Source organism: Callospermophilus lateralis, chromosome 2 (genome assembly GCF_048772815.1).
Source record: "Callospermophilus lateralis isolate mCalLat2 chromosome 2, mCalLat2.hap1, whole genome shotgun sequence".
NCBI classification, from domain to species: Eukaryota; Metazoa; Chordata; class Mammalia; order Rodentia; family Sciuridae; genus Callospermophilus; species Callospermophilus lateralis.
The window spans coordinates 200825437-200842935 of NC_135306.1; the positions used below are offsets into that span (position 1 = coordinate 200825437).

The following is a 17499-nucleotide window of genomic DNA, read 5'->3' on the forward strand; positions in this document are numbered from 1 at the left end:
CCAGGGAAGTAAAGAGCCAGACAGGGAAATTCCCAGATCTTACTTACATAAATCATTTTCAAAGCTCTGAATTACACATACACGATTCGCACTCAAAGCAACCCCTTTAAAGAAAAGCAATGTAGGCTCGGTGTGTAGCTCAATGGTAGAGCATCTGCAATTCCCTGCATTGCAAAAGGAAAACAATAACAATAATGAAAGAGGAGCTCTAAGCCTGGTTTGCAGTGCTACCCACCCAAGGTAACTACCCCATGAAACTTGTAGAAAAATAACAGAAACCAGAGTCCCTGCAATTTAACACTCAAATCTGCCACTATCTGGGATAATTCGGATAATCTCAGATATTGGAACTGACAAGGATATCAAAACTTCTGTGAAAATATGTTTTTAGTGCCTAAAGACAGGAAACCTCAACCATGAAATGAATTATTTTTTGAAAAAAACAGATTTTAAGAGGAAATACAATAATGATCAATGAACTAGAGGAAGGCAGACAACAGAAACTATTCAAACAGAAGAATAAAGGAAAAGGAAAACAGTACCCGCCTCAGGGCCTGGTTAGATAACATCAGAGAGCCTAACACACAGTCATTGGGGCCCCAGGAGGCAGAGAGAAAGATGAGCAGAAAAAATATTTACATCATTATCCAAAGTACATGTATGAAGACACAAACTGGGAGTCAACCTACTTTATATACAAACAGAAATATGAAAAATTGTGGTATATATGTGCAATAAGAATTGTAATGCAAAAAAACCCACAAAGTACATGTATAAAGACATGAATTGGCGTGAATACTTTATATACAAAGATATGAAAAATTGTGCTCTATATGAGTAATAAGAATTGTAATGCATTCTGCTGTTGTGTATTTAAAAAATAAAATCAATAAAAAAAGAAAAAATATTTAAAAAAATAATAGCCAAATATTTCACAAATCTGGTGAAAGAAATTTACAGATTTGAGATATTCAGTAAACACAACTTGAAACAAACACACACACACACAAAGGTATATCTGGGCATATCATCGTTAAAGTATTGAAAACTAGAGATGGAAAGCAAATCTATTTGTTTGTTTTGGTGCTGGGGATCCAAACCCAGGGCCTCAAATATATCAAGCACATGTTCTACCTACTAAGCCCAAACCCCAAGAACAAATCTTTTTTTTTTTTTTTTTTTTTTTCTGGTACTGGGATTGAACCCAGGGGCACTTAACCAATGAGTTACATACATTTTTGGCCCTTTTTATTTTTCATTTTGATACAGAGTCTCATAAGTTGCTTAGGACCTCTCTTAGTTGGGAGGCTGGCCTTGAACTTGCAATCTTCCTGTCTCAGCTTCCTGAGTGCCTGGAATTACAGGTGTGTGCCACCACACCTTGCCCAATAAGGTGTGGTGGCACACACCTGTAATCTTGAAAGCAGCATGAGAAAAACCATAAACTGCACACAGAGGAATAGCTTTTAGTTGACTTCTCACTAGAAATCACAGGCTGGAAAAGAGTATTTTAGAATAACTCTAAAATGTTAAAGGTAAAAGATTCACTCAGAATTCTCTATTCATCAAAAATCGACTTCAGCATGCATAAGGTCCTAGATTAAATCATCAGTACTGCAAAACAAACAAAAACAAAAAACCCACAAAATTTCAAGAATGAAGCTGAAATAAGATGTTGTCATATACAAAAAAACTAAGAGCACTGGATGGTGTAGGAATGGAAAAGGGGTGATCCCTTTCCTGCCTATCACGCCAGGTCATGGACTGCACCCCTGTAACAAACAACAGGTGGACAAGAGGAAAGCTAACATATTTATTTGACCTTAGTTTTATATGAGATAAGACTTCAGATGGAAGACCCAAAGGACAGGAAGGAACCATCCATGTTCCCGCTTAGGTGCAATGAAGAGGGACAGCTTGGTACAAATGTGTTTGCACAAGAAGGGTCTGAGCGGATGGAAACAGCCGGTGTGGGCACCCAGCAGGCCTGTCTGCTAAGATGCTCTCAGCCCCGGGTTCTAGCATTTCCTCCTTTTGGGTGTGAGGCAAGGTCTCTCTAGAATGAGGTTCTTGGTTTCTTTATGGACAGTATTATAAGGAAAGACTATGGGGCTTAAGGAGAGAGAGTTAGAAGAATATTTTTAGGTTTTATGGCTGGCTTTGGGGAACGAGGGCTCTGGGTTATGTGATCTGTCTTGGAGAACAGAGTTCTAGTTTCTAGGGTTTGCCTTGGGAGACAATAAGGAGCAAAAGACAGGCAGGCAAAGAAAAATGAGAGAAACTTTGCTTCAAAGTCCTTCATTTTGGAGTATAATTTTTCTGAGGCCCCACACTGCCAACAGTCCTGTAATATAAGAAACCCTAAAGGTTTTCTTTGGCTTGAGGGGAAATGAAAAGATGGAAACTCGGATCCTTAGAAAGGAATAAAGCACAACAGAAATATTGAGTATCTGAGTAAATAGACATAAAGATCTTTCCTTCCTTCCATCCCTCCTTCCTTTTTTTTTTTAAATAAAACAGAGGTCTTTATAACTTTATTTTTTTAGAGAGAGATAAAGAGAGAGAATTTTTATTTATTTTTTTTAGTTTTCGGCGGACACAACATCTTTGTTTGTATGTGGTGCAGCTGCACGCATGCCAGGCGAGTGCGATACTGCTTGAGCCACATCCCCAGCCCCTTCCATCCTTTCTTGAGATGAGGTTTCCCTACGTTGCCCAGGCTGGTCTCCAACTTCTGGGCTCAACCAATGCTACGGGCTCAGCCTCCCAAGCAGTTGACAATACAGGTGTGGGCCACTGCACCCAAATGAAGATTATTTTTAATTTTTCTGTTTTTTTTCAATTAATTCACTTACAATATCTAAATACAGAATGATAATTTTTCAAATACAAAGAATATTTACCAATAAGCAAGATATGCTGGGCCATAAAATAATTCTCAACAAATTTAAAAGAACAAATTTAAATAAATTTAAAGAATAAAGAGAATTTCTTTGCTGAGTGCCATGGTACATTCCTGTAATCTCAGTGGCTCAGGAAGTTGACAGGAGGACTGTGAGTTCAAAGCCAGCCTCAGCAATTTAGTGAGGTCCTAAACAACTTAGCAAGAGCCTATCTCAAAAGAGAAAAACTCCGGGATGTGACTCAGTGGTTAAGTGACCCCAGATTCAATCCCTGGTACCAAAAAAAGAAGAAGGAAGAAGAAAGAAGAAGAAAGAAGAAAGGAGGAGAAGGAGAAGGAGAAGGAGAAGGAGAAGATGACGACAACAATAATGGAGCTGAGTTAGAAATCAGTAAGATAGGTAGATGATTTGGTCTAGGCCAGATCAGGATACAGAAACCACACAGTAATTGAAATATGGAAAGGTTTTTGTTTGTTTGTTTGTTTGCTAGGGATTGAACCCAGGGCCTCAGATATACTAGACAAACACTCTACTACTACACCCCAACTTCACATGGCAATTTTAATGAAGAATTATTAAGCAATAGCCAGGCGAAGGGGTATACGCCTATAATTCCAGCCACTCAGGAGGCTGAGACAGGAGAATTGCAAATTCAAGGTCAGTCTAGGCAACTTAGACCCTGACTCAAAATAAAAAATAAAAAGGGCTGGGGGTGTAGCACAGTGGTAGAACAACCCTGGGTTCAATCCTCAGTACCAGAAAAGAAGAAGAAGAAGAAGAAGAAGAAGAAAAGACTTTGGGTTTTATTCTGAGGGTGGTGAAAACTTCTGGAAGGTTTGAGCAAGGACTTAAATGTGATTGAATTTGTTTGAAAAGGTAATGTTGCTTCTTTGGTCAGGCCATAGGGGATGTGGCTCAGTAGTGGAGTGTCCCTGTGTTCAGTCCACAGTACGGGGGAGAGGAGGAATTATTAAATGATGATAGAAGAACTATAAAGATGTGAAGAGAAGAACAGCCAAGGAGGGGGCTGGGGCTGTGGCTCAGTGGGAGAGCACTTGCTTAGCATGAATGAGGGGCTGGGTTCAATCCTCAGCACCACATAAAAACAAATAAAATAAACATATTGTGTCTATCCACAACTAAATAAAATAACAATATCTGACTTGACAGAGTCCCCTTCCCCAGGCTGCATTCAGACCACACTGTAGTCCACTGAGTGTTAGAGAAAAGTCATTGGTTTGCCACTGGTTTGCTGCCAGAGCTGATTTACAGTTGCCTGGCAAGACACAGCCCCTGCTCCAGGACACAGCAACGGAGGTGAGTGGGCAGTTGTGCAGGTAGCATAGGGACATCGCCTGCAGGAACAAGGCCCAGAGCACACAGCACCCATGTTGGGAGGCATGAGGAACACCCCTCCTAGACCCAGTGAGCTGAGGCCATTATGCAGATTCCCAAGGAGCTGGAGTCCTGCAGTCCACACAGCTCATGCCGAGTCAACTCTGAGGGGAGCAGAAAAACTGAGTTAGTGAGCAGACATACAGAAGGAGGTGGGACACTGCTGTGGGGCAAGGCATCCATTCCTGGAGGGCTTTGGGTTTTAAAACCATCCAGGGCATAGGTAAGCCAAGACGGTGGGGCAGGTGCACAGAGGTTAGCCCTGGGTGCAAGGTCTGAAGTATGCAGTAACCTTGACAGGAGAGCCCTAGCAAGGTAAGCACCGAGCCTCGCCCAAGTCTGCGAGTTTTCCCAGCGCCTGCCTGTGGCATGAAGAGGAGCAGAGCACCACCAGATGTCCCCCAACACATGCACTCCTGATGGAAAGCTAACCAGAGCACAGTGAAGCCAGGAAGCAAGCCCTCGTCTTCCTGCACTGTCCCTCCAGTGCCCTCTACTGACCAAGTGCAACACTGCAGGCACTGAAAGGCGAAATGCCCAGTCTATTTATTATCCCACCTAAGAAGGCAAGGGAGTGCCACACTAGGAAACCACTAAACATTTAGAAAAGAAACAATACCCCTGTAAATAATCCATAGGACAAATAACAAACCATAAAGGAAATCATAAAATACTTTGAATTGAATGATAATTAAAACTCAACCTATATCAAAATGTCTGTGATGCAGTTTTTATCAGAAAATAAAGAAGAAAGCCTGGTGCAGTGGCCCATGGCTATAATGCCCGTGACTCAGGAGGCTGACATGGTTGGATGGCAAGTTCCAGGTCAGCCCAGGCAACTTAGCAAGACCCTACCTCAAAACAGAAAATAAAAGAGGGCTGGGAATGTAGCTCTATGGTAAAGCACCTCTGGGTTAAATCTCCAGTACAAAGAAAAAAAGAAGAAAAATATTAGTGATTTTACATATATTAAAGGGATTTGTCCTGGGTGGAGGGAAGTACCGGGGATTGAACTCAGGGGCACTCAAGCACTGAACCACATCCCAGCCCTATTTTGTATTTTATTTATTGTTTTGTTTTTTTGGTACCAGGGATTGAACTCAGGGGCACTCGACCACTGGGTCACATCCCCAGCCCTTTTTTTTTCATATTTTATTTAGAGACAGGGTCTCACTGAGTTGCTTAGTGCCTCCCCTTTGCTGAGGCTGGCTTTGGACTCAGATCTTCCTGACTCAGCCTCCAGAATCTCTGGGATTACAGGTATTTGCCATCACGTCTGGCAGGATTTGGTTATTTTGAATTTGTGCACACTCACACAAATTCCAGGTTTACATGGCTTCATCAATAAATTCCTCCAAATATTTAAATAAAAAATAATACTTATGATCTTTTCCAGGAATTAAAAAGAGAAGACAAGCTTTTTCTTTCATTTTATGAAGCTAACTTAACCTTGATCCACAACTTGACATGGTTCTGGCAAGAAAGTAAAATTACAGACTAATCTCTCATGAACATATGTAAAAACTTGAAAAAAATATTAACAAATGAAGTCCAGTGATACACAAAAGATAATCTATCTGTACCTGGAGCCTCTGAGACCACAGGGAGGTTCATGCACTGCTAGGAGGACTCACAGGACTTGGCATGCAGTTTTACTCATGCTGTGACTTTACAGGGGAAGAAGAAAGCAGAATCAGCAGAGGAGAAACATGCGCGGGCTGCAGTCCAAGGAGAGCAAGAATGTATTTCCAAGGTCCTCTCCCAGCGGAATCACAGTCCTGCTCAATCCTTCAGCAAAGAGTTCCCACAACGCACATGAAATGTTGTCTACAGGGAAACTCACAGATTTAGTGGCTAAGGTTTTTATCAGGAGCTGTTTACCCAGGCACATTCTGCCTACCATGTACCAAAATTCCAGACTCCCTGAAGGAAAACAGATTTTCATTATAAGCCACATTCTTTGAACAGTTTAGGCACAGGAGGTCACTTTGGATTCTTGGGAACGCTTCCAAACTCCAAGTTTCCAAATGCCAGCCAAGAGCCAACCTTGCCAACAGGCCTTTCTAGGATAGTATTGTCACAACTTTTTTTTTTTTGTACTGAGAATTGAACTCAGGGCCTCACGAACACTAGGCCAATGCTTTCCACTGAGCTACATTCTAGCTCTTTTTTAAAAATTTGAGATCAGAGGCGCCAAAAACATATATACTGGAGAAGAGATAGTCTTGTCAACAAATGGTGCTGGGCAAACTGGAAATCCACATGCAGAAAAAATGAAATTAAGCCCCCATCTTTCACCAGGCACAAAACTCAACTCAAAGTGGATCAAGGATCTAGGAATTAAACCAGAGTAATAGAATAAAAAGTAGGACCAAATCTTCATCACATAGGATTAGGTCCCAACTTCCTTAATAAGACTCCTATGGTGCAAGAAATAAAATCAAGAATCAATAAATGGGATGGATTCAAACTAAAAAGCTTCTCAGCAAGAGAAACAATCAGTGAAGTGAATAGAGAGCCTACAGAATGGGAGCAAATTTTTATCACATGCACATCAGATAGAGCACTAATCTCTAGGATATATAGAGAACTCAAAAATACGTAACACCAAAAAAACACAAATAACCCAATCAGTAAATGGGAGGAAATGAGCAGACACTTCTCAGAAGATGACATACTATCAATCAACAAACATGAAAAAACATTCAACATCTTTAGCAATTAGAGAAATGCAAATCAAAACTTAAAAGATTTGTCTCACTCCAGTCAGAATGGCAGCTATTAAGAACACAAACAACACAGACTGGGGTTGTGGTACAGCACTTGCCTAGCATGTGTGAGGCCCTGGGTTCGATTCTAGGCACCAAATAAAAATAAATAAAATAAAGCTATCGTGTCCAACTACAACTAAAAAAAAAAAAAAAAAAAAAAGAATACAAACAACAATAAGTATTGGCGAGGATGTGGGGAAAAAAGGAACGCTCATGCATTGCTGGCCTGTAAATTGGTGTAAACAATATGAAAAGCAGTATGCAGATTCCTTGGAAAACTTGGAATGGAACCAGCATTTGACCCAGCTATCCCACTCCTCGGTTTATACTCAAAGGACTCAAAAACAGCATACTACAGTGATGCAGCCACATCAATGTTTCTAGCAGCATAATTCACAATAGCTAAATTGTGGAAGCAACCTAGATGCCCTTCAGTAGATGAAAGGATAAAGAAACTGGTATATATACACAATGGAATATTACTCAGTATTAAAAGAGAATAAAATCATGGCATTTGAGGTAAATGGATGGAGTTGGAGAATATTATGCTAAGTAAGCCAATCCCAAAAAACTAAAGGCTGAATGTTTTCTCTGATATGTGGATGATGATCCATAATGGAGATGTGGGGGGAGCATGGGAGGAATGGAGGAACTTTAGATAGGGCAAACGTAAGGGAGGGTAAGGGAAGAGGCAGGGGGTAGGAAAGTTGATGGAACGAGAAGGACATCATTACACTACGTACATGTATGAAGACACAAATAATGGTGTGACTCTATTTTGTGAACAACAGAGACATGAAAAATTGTGCTCTATATGGGTACTATGAATTGAAGTGCATTCTTCTGGGTTGGAGTTGTGACTCAGGGGTAGAGAGTTTGCCTATCATGCATGAGGCACTGTGTTTAATCCTCAGCACCACATAAAAATAAAGATATTGTGTTCATCTATAACTAAAAAATAAATATTAAAAAACAAAAAAGAAATGTATTCTTCTGTCATGTTTAACAAACTGGAATAAATAAATAAATTAAAAAAAAATTTGAGACAGGGTCTCTCTAATTTGCCCAGGTTGGCCTCCAACTTGAGATCCTACTGCCTCAAGTTACTAAGATTAAGGTATGCATCCCTACACCTGGCCTATTTTAACTCTTTCCTGCACAATTTAATAACCAAATGGTTTGTTTCCAGAATAGTAAGATTGGTTATACTCTGGAATAATCAATGTAATAATCCATTATATTAGCTGAGTAAAAGGAAAAAAAATCATATGGTCATCTCAATAGATACAGAGAAAGCACTTAATAAAATGTGCTATAAGCAAACTAAAAAGAGACTTTATTAATCTTCTGAGTATCTATAAAAATCTATAGTATATATTAATGATGAAATATTAACTACTTCCCCTTGAATTTGATCTAAGAATTTGATCTCCAACATACACACACACACAAAAAAAAAAAAAAAAAAAAAAGAAAGAAAGAAAAAAAGGAGACAGTATTTCAGATAATATCCATTATTACCACGTCTACTCAACTTTATATTGGAGGTCTTAACTAGTGCAATAAGGCAAGAAAAAGAAATTGAAGGTATAAGGATTGAAAAAGAAGTAAAAATACTGTTAATGTGTTATGTACATAAAAAGCCAGATGTATCTAGCATGACCCATCAGGAATAATCAGTTTAATAAGACCACTGGATATTGGAACAGTCTGCCATGGGCCCGCAGAAGCCCTGTACATTCTTACTGAGGGTCCTCAAAGGCCCTAATACTGAGCACACAGATAGTTCAGTAGGTCAAGGCAACCATGTGACTACTGTGCAATTTCTCCTTCCCCAGAGGAAGGGGTTTAGTCTGATTTGCTGCTTCCTAAAAAAAAAAAAAAGTGTTGAGCCCTTGGCCCTGGGCTTCTCAGCTGTGGCAAAACTGATTGTGCATGCTACCATCTGGGCTCACTGAGTTATTCATAGACTTGAGGACAGATGATCCAGGCTGCCATGCTGAGGCTTCTGTTGTTTGCTGTGTTGTGAGTAATTTGGTCTCACTGTTCATTTTTATTACTTATGGAATTATGGCATACTCTGACATGGATCAGCAATGTTTTTCTTAAAGAGTTAGATGTTATTTAAGTCACTTTTCATCGTAGAATGCAAAAATAATACCTATAATATAAATATATAAATGTTGGGTATGGAAATGGCCCCCATTTAAAACTTTATTTACAAAATAAGTAACTGGCCCATCTTCCTTCCATCTGAGGCTCAGAGTAGGAATTTGTCTAATAGCTTTTGTCTAGTAAGTAGTAGAGATGGGGGTGGAAGATCTGAACCCCTTTTCTCCTTATTTATCACTTTGCTAGAGGGACCCTAATAAAATGTAGTTGAAGTTGAGGCAGTAGCACATGCCTGTAATTCTCAGCTACTTGAGAGACTGAGGCAGGATAATTGCAAGTTCAAGGTCAGCCTCAGCAATTTAGTGAAAACTTGTCTCAAAAATAAAAGAAGTTTGAAGATGTAGCTCGGGGGTGGAGTATCCCCAGGTTCAATCCCCAGTAGGGCTTCCCCTGTCCTCTAGCCTGCAGTTTTGCCAATGGAAGGCCCAAGCAGAGATCAGGGTGCAGACGTTGGGAGGCATAAAGGTCGGACATTTATCCACCAGCTTCCCAGGCCTTCCCAGGCCCGGTGAGAGGCCCGCTACACACAGTACTTTCTCCAGGTTCAGGGAGTTGCTTAAGCCTATAGAGGTAACAAGACTGACCCACCCACACTTCAACTAGCCAGGTGAGTCACTCTTCTCCAATTACCCAGTTCCAGTTTGCCATCTGTTACCTGCCTGTCACTCCCTGACTGACAAAGGGCTAATCTCTTGGAAACTTCTTTCAAATTCCACCTGGGAGCACTTTGTCCTCTCAACTTCCATTGCACTTTATGGGTCTGGTGACCACGTTTTAGCTTTGCATGTTCTTATTTATTTCTGCTCCTGGAAAAGACGCTCTATTTCCGACTCATTCTGGTGACTGTAACTCCTAGTACATAAATCGGCCGCAGGAAGGATAACGTCTAACCTCCGGCCTGCATCAGTACAGCATGGTCGCGCGAACCGTTTCTCGTTTTTCACACGCTGATAGAAAAGAGAATCATGGGACCAGGGTCAATCCTCTGGTGACAACTGGCCTCTTATGCTCAAAGTCCTGTAACCCAGGATAAGGAGTGTCCAAAGCTGGCCCTGCCTCTGTCCCCAGGAATTGCGGACAATAGGCTTCGAGAGTTGCCACTGTTCTTGCTCAGGGTGACGCTGACACCCGACCAAACGCCATTTGCTGGATTCCTCCCGCGCATGCGTAGTGGACCCGCGATCGCGCGGGGTAACCATAGAGTACCGCAGGTTGGCAGAGGGGCCAGAAGCCGGGCCGCTCCGTCCCCTGCTTCCGGCAGCGTCTCCCTGCTCTGGGAGCGGCTGCTGCAGCGTACGCAGTTTCCATGGGGACTGAAGATGGCGCCGCGAGGTGAGATTTCGGAGGTGTGTGAGTCTCTGGTCCCGATCCCATCGGTATCCCTCCAGCCCCGCTACCCTCCTTCTTTTCCAGAGCTCGACCTAAACCTCCCATTCGCAAGTGTTAGGGACATCGCTCCTCCCTTTGCAAGGTGGGGTTTCGCAACCCCGCCCACCTTGAGTGCTTGAAGGTCTCCAGGTGCAAGTCTCATATACTGTACCCCTACATCCTTGCCTGGGCCTATTCTGGGCTGGCTCAGTTACGAATCTCCTGGCTTGGAACAGGCAAGTGCTGGTCTCTGCATCCTGATTTCTCCTCTCAAGTAGTAACGGTTTTACATCTTTGAGGTGCCTAGCAGCTATAATGACCTCTGAGTTACTTTTGACTTTCTCCTCGCAAGCCAAAAGAGCAGAGAAAGACGGAGAGGAAGCTCATGAACAGCACACCCTTCACCCCCACCATCTCATTATCTGCAATCAGAAGTGCCTTTAAGTAGCCCACCTTACTGGCTGTGACCTCATGTTTTCTCGAGGTTAGACATTGAAACATACAAGGAACAGATATTCAGCTGTTCCTTCCACCCATCCCACTTCTCTGTGCTTGTCTTTTCAGGAAACCGGTTGTCCTCAACACCCCTGGAAATCTTGTTCTTCCTGAATGGGTGGTATTATGCTACCTATTTCCTGCTAGAACTCTTCATATTCCTGTATAAAGGTAAGCCTGGGCTTGACTACCCCTGCCCCAGCTTCCTTTTCTCACTTCAGCTCAAAGCAAACTCTACCAAGAACCTTCTTACTTTTTGTTCTTTTCTGCCCCCAGCATCTCCTCTTCACTACAAGGCTGAAGTCTCTCCATCAGATGGCTTCTTTGAGAATGATTCTTTAAGAAACTCTTTCCCCCCCTCCTTAGTTGTTGACAGATCTTTATTTTATTTATTTATACTTGGTGCTGAGAATCGAACCCAGTGCCTCACACTTGCAAGGCAAGTAGCTACCGCTGAGCCACAGTCCCAGCCCTGGAAACTCTTTAACAAGAATTTCTGAAGTTTGAGAAACATAGGTTTCTCTATCTGCCTCTTTACTATCACTTTTCTTTGCTGAACCCCAGTTTCAGCCCATTGGTGACCCTCAGAAACTATGCAGTGGCCTCTGTATCCCTGTATATGCAATCATTTTGAAGTGGAGATCCCATAGACTTAGAAGTAAAAGCCTGCCTCCCTCTAATAGACATAGTCGCACTATAACATTTCCTGAGGCTGTAATAATGCCCGTATCTCCCTAAGTAGTTCATGGAAAGCTAAGACTATGTCCTCTTTGTTCTCAAGTATATAGCAATTCTTGTGGATGTTGTTATATGTTGTTTGTAGACTGGCTTTTTATTGGCAGGTCTCCTGCTGCCATATCCAACAGCCAACCTAGTATTGGATGTGGTGATGCTCCTCCTTTATCTTGGAATTGAAGTAATTCGACTGTTTTTTGGTAAGTGTTGTTCAGAGAATATTTCCATTCCTTATGAGGCAAGCTGGTATCTGTAACTTGATTAACAAGACAAAGTGCATAACCTGGGCTCACTGTTACAGATTTGATCTGGTGGTATATTCCATTACTACCTCTCTGAAGCAACAAGCTGCCACTTTATATGTATACATAAATATGTGTGTATTTAAATGTATATTACATGTGTATGTATGTGTGTGTATATATTTATACATACATATGTGTGTGTTTGTGTGTATATGTGTGTGTGTGTGTGTGTGTGTGTGTGTGTATATATATATATATATATTCCCCCCCCCGCCCCCCAGTGCTGAGGATAGAACCCAGGGCCTCACACATGCCATTACCACTGAGCCATATCCCCAGCTTCAAGCTGCTGCTTTATATTTTGGGTCAGCGTTTATATATCTGTTGCTCTGCAGGGGTAAAGGCAGGCAGTAGCATGATATCTTAGATAATTCCTTTGCAGTTGCCTAACTACTGCGAGAATGCCTGTTTTCTCTTAATAATTTACTTGGGAGAATGGATTAAACTGTAAACCGGGTCTGGTGCCGAGGCATGCCTGTACAGCACTATGATCCTCTCTACTTCTCTGGATGAGGACTTTTTAATTTTTTAATTCTTTTTGCAGTACTGAGGATTGAACCCAGGGGCATTTTACCACTGAACTACATCCCCAGTCCCTTTTTAATTTTGAGACAGAGTCTCACTAGGTTGAACTTGCAGCCCTCCTGCCCCAGCCTCCCAAGTTCCTGGATTACAGGCACATACCTTTGTACCCGGCTGAATAAGAATCTTTTTTGCACAAGTTTTATTCTATTCTATTTATTCTATTCTATTCTATTCTAGTCTCAGAAATAGAGAATAAAACCCTTGTTAACTAGACTGTTTCATCCCTGGAAACAGTGTGAAAGCACAAGCAGAGGGAAAAGTCCTTGAAACATACAGGAAAGGAGAAAAAAGGCTCACATTAGTCACTAAGGAAAAGACAAAATAATGTTAAAAAGGGACACTAATAGTTCAAGTGAGAATAATTACAGAGGACCAGTAAATTTGAAAAGCAGCCCAAATTCCATAATAAAAAGCAAATGGAAACAATACGGCAGCATTTTTTTTCACCCATTGGACGGGCAACAATAAAGATTTACAATATCAAGTTTTAAAGAAGGTGTGGGGAACAGATATTTTTATACATTCTGATATATAAAAATGCATGCTTTTTATATTTTCTAAAAGTACTTTTGAATTAGTTGAAAATTTTTCAATGATTATATCATTTTTATAATTACACTTTTTTTTTCTTTTTCTGAAGATCCCATTGTACTTTGTGTGGGAGCCAGACTGGAAGCAGGACCCCTGGAGTAAATGACTCCAAACCTGTAACTCCCCCAAGCTTTTTAGGACAGTGGGATTCACTTGTAAATGTGCACCTCCCCTCAGAGTACTTCTCTGCTTGCCAGTCCCTCATATCCTTCCCACCTTTCCCTTGAGGCCAGAGAAAGTAGGCCACTTGGAGGTGACTCCATGGGCTATGTTTGACAGGTACAAAGGGAAACCTCTGCCAGCGAAAGATGCCACTTGGCATTAGTGTGGCCTTGACCTTCCCATCTGCCATGATGGCCTCCTATTACCTGCTGCTACAGACCTACGTACTCCGCCTGGAAGCCATCATGAACGGCATCTTGCTCTTCTTCTGTGGCTCAGAGCTGCTGCTTGAGGTGCTTACCCTAGCTGCTTTTTCCAGGTACTGCTGCTGAGGGCCGGGTTCCCATCCTAGGGAGGGAGTCCTTGTTCTTTGGAGGCTTGAGGGGTCTAGAGGACTATATTTAAGGGGGTTTCCGTGGGACTGCCTCTCCCACTTCTGGTAGATGGAAGGTCCCTTCTTAGGAATTCTTCCAGTTGTTTAGGGCTAAGAGACTTGGAATATGAAACAGTTCAGACCAGCTGTTCTTGTTCACTGGTCTTTTAACATTTTCTTTTTCTTTCTGCCATCAGTATGGACAGGATTTGAAGTACAAAAATTTCAGCCTGCAGCAGAGGCTGACACCACAGATATATACTTCTGGTACTGTTGCCTGCACCTGTGAGAAGCGGGGGTCACACTGGCCTGGAAAGGTTGTACAGCTTTTCCTCAGCACTGACATTTGGGTGTCCAGCCCACAGAAGGCCAGTGGGCATGATTGGCTAGACCAGGACTGTCAGCCCCAGAGACTCTTCTATACTCCATTCTAGGGAGGGGCAAGGCTATCCCCAACCTGGTCCGTCCCAGAACAATTTCTTGCTGACCTCAAGTTCTCCTCTTTGACTGTTGTGGCCAGAGCATCTTGTGTGGACCATCTAGACTCCTTGGGCTTCCAGGAGGACCCGAGCAATATATTTCCTGTATGTGCTGTGCCACACCTGACCTGTATGCACACAGAGAGCTTCATGGTGGTGGGCTCCCAGAATGATGCAAAAGCCTCCTACCCCATCTCTCAAGGACACTGAGCTCCAGAACCTTTGTAGTAGCTTATGGTATTATTTTTCTACTCTGATCATGAAGCAAACACTATTTTATAATAAATATGTATTTTCGGTTGTGGGGTTGGCAGCCTTTTCCTTGTGACACCTGTTCCTAGAATTTCATCCTCTCCAAGAGAAGGTAAAGACTATCACAGCAGTATGTTCTGAGGCTGTGCTTAGTAATACATTGTGACCCAAAGGCAGTGATGAAATAGTGTCCCACTGATTGTCTTCTTTAAGCTGCAGTCTGAATCAATCCTGAAAGGCACTTTCTTCAGTTGTTATTTGCAAAAGACTGTTTAAATGCTCTCCCTCTGCCTCAGAGTCAGTCTTGTCTTCCACTGCTCTTACAAATAACTGGAACTCCTTTCCAAGATGGGCCATGTGTTGTTGGAAGAAACATATTCTAAACACACACATTTCCTTTTCAGTCATTGATGTAAAATTTTTGACTTAAAGGAACACATACTTTTCTTTCTTCTTTTTTAAAAAAACTGGAGAAAATGGTACCCAGGTAAATGTATCATTTCTTCAGATAGCTTTTGAACTCTTCTCTTTTAAAAAATTAATTTATTTAATCTTAAATTTGTTATATATGACAGCAGAATGCATTTCATTTCATATTACACATTTAGAGTTGTTCTATATCTTGTTGTCCCAAGATGACACCAGGAGCCATGAAAGACAGCATCCACTTTAGGAAACCTTGAGGCCTGTGTATTATCAGATGTATCCTAAAATATCTGCGTTTACTAAAAAAATATTGACCTTTAAACCTTCTATGATGGTTTTTAACTTGGCTTTTTTTCCTCCCGGTCGTTAGGCTCCTTCCTGTCTTATGGTCTCCACTGTCCAAAGCACTGATGCTTTTTCTTAATTTCCTCTCTGTGCTATTGCCTCCCAGCTGCCCTTGGGGTCTATCCAAAAACTACAATGGACAGGTCTCATCAGCCATAAAAAATAACAACAAAAAGTCCAACAGGAGTTTCCCTGATAGTTCAATCTCAAATTCCATGAATACCTTTTTCTGCTGCTTCTCACAATTGTTTTCTCTGGCCCTGCTTTGTTGTAATCATTAGTATCCAACTGGAGGGGAATCCATCCTTCCTGACCTCCCAGTTTGATTTAGAGGTTCAGTGGTTATATCTATCGTTCAAGCAGCACAGATAAATAAACAGAAAGTTCAGTTGGAAGTATAGAGGTGGCTTATAAAATCTCAACTTTAGAATTCAGAGGGGTGCATTCCTGTAATCCCAGCAGCTAGGGAGGCTGAGGCAGGAGGATCTTGAGTTCAAAGCCAGCTTCAGCAAAAGTGAGGTACTAAGTAACTCAGTGAGACCCCATGTCTAAATAAAATACAAATAGGGTTGGGGATGTGGGTCAGTGATCGAGTGCCCCCGAGTTCAATCTCTAGTACCAAAAAAAAAAAAAAAAAATCAGAGGGACTGTAGAGATCAACTAAGTCTAATTCCCTACTTTGTAGCATTCACAACTGGTTACTGACAGGTGGAACTAGAAGACTTGTACAAGTTTTTTTTTTGGTTGTTGTTGTTGCTGGGGATTGAACCCAGGGCCTTATGCATGCTAGGCAAGCACTATCAACTGAGCTATATCCCCGGCCGTATAAGTGTCTCTAGATGAAGAAAATTCCATTTCTCAACAGGTACCACTTGCAGATGAGAATAATGGTCAAAAAATTGAGGACATGATTAGGTTAAGTGGAAGCATAGACCATTGTTTCCTGAGGGTGGCTCCATAAATGGTTATTCTTCTTAAAGTTGTTGAGGCCTCTTGGGCAACCAGAGTAGTGTGTGTAAGGAAAATCAAGGCAGTGGAGGATGGGAAGTCTTTTCAGTTACTGTGGCCAGATGCCATGTGCATTGGAGTGTGAGGAAAACCGCTTTATGGCCAATACATAAACGTTCTGGGACAGTGGAGAGGGTCTGGTCATGCAAGCTGGCAGACTGCAGTTGCTCACAACTAGAGCTAGTAAGTGTACTGCATGGTCATCTCTACTACAGATGAGAGAGCTTTAGAAAAAACAGGTTTAGGTTTCTGGCTTCATCCCATGATGGAAACTTGTGGGAAACAAATTCATCCAGTGTCTTGAAGACAATATTTAACCCATATAATGATTCTATAGGGCAGAAGGAGATACATTCATGATGTCACATCACATTATGTTCAAGGGTATTCGGCTTAGAATTTGAACCTCGGGTAACCCACACATCTGGCTTTTTTTTTTGGGGGGGGGGCTAGGGATTAAACTCTGGGGACACTTAAAAACTGAGCTACATCCCCAGCCTTTTAAAAAATATTTTTGTTGTAGATGGACACAATACCTTTGTTTATTTTTTTATGTGGTGCTGGGGATCAAACCCAGTGCCTTGCACATGCAAGTGCTCTACCATTGAGCCACAACCCCAGCTCACATTTTTCGTAGATAATATCGTGAACCACCTCTGACTCTACTGAATGCTGTTTCCTCCATTCATATTTAGACATCAAATGGATTATAGAGATCAACTTGGTTATGTTATTGGGTAATGACATGCTGTTAACCTTGAACTCCTTGTCATCAGAATAGTAAATCTGTGATATGATCACTCTGCTTACAGACCTTCAGCCCTGCACAAACTTCTTTCATCAAGCTTTTAAAAAGCTTTTCTGGAAACCCAAGATTACCCTATAGCATTTCTACTAAGCTTTCTCATCTATTATTCCTCCAATTTAGATGGACATATCCACATTTTATCTCTGGTTCTTAAAACATTCCTGTGTGAAGACAGGTGCCCCACCCGCCTGTAGTCCCAGTTACTGCGCAGGCTATGTGGGAGAATCACTTGAGCCCATGAGTGACCAGCTCAGGCAACATAGTGAGACCCCACACCTTAAAAACAAAACAAAAAAAACCCCACGTGTGAAAACAGAACAGCTATT

At 41.7% G+C, this 17499-nt stretch overlaps 1 protein-coding gene across 2 annotated transcripts; it reads left to right on the plus strand.

The window, feature by feature from the left end:
• Positions 1-10547: 10547 nt before the first annotated feature.
• Positions 10548-14635, plus strand: Tmem216 (transmembrane protein 216). 2 transcript variants are annotated; one of them, XM_076844675.1, is made up of 5 exons: positions 10548-10573; positions 11174-11275; positions 11947-12039; positions 13600-13801; positions 14053-14635. In XM_076844675.1, the coding sequence occupies exons 1-5, from the start codon at positions 10561-10563 to the stop codon at positions 14066-14068; spliced, it is 426 nt and encodes a 141-aa protein (XP_076700790.1). In that variant the 5' UTR covers positions 10548-10560; the 3' UTR covers positions 14069-14635. The 2 variants fall into 2 exon arrangements, with proteins under 2 accessions (XP_076700790.1, XP_076700789.1); XM_076844674.1 differs by having other exon boundaries at positions 13600-13775.
• The last annotated feature ends 2864 nt before the right edge of the window (positions 14636-17499 follow it).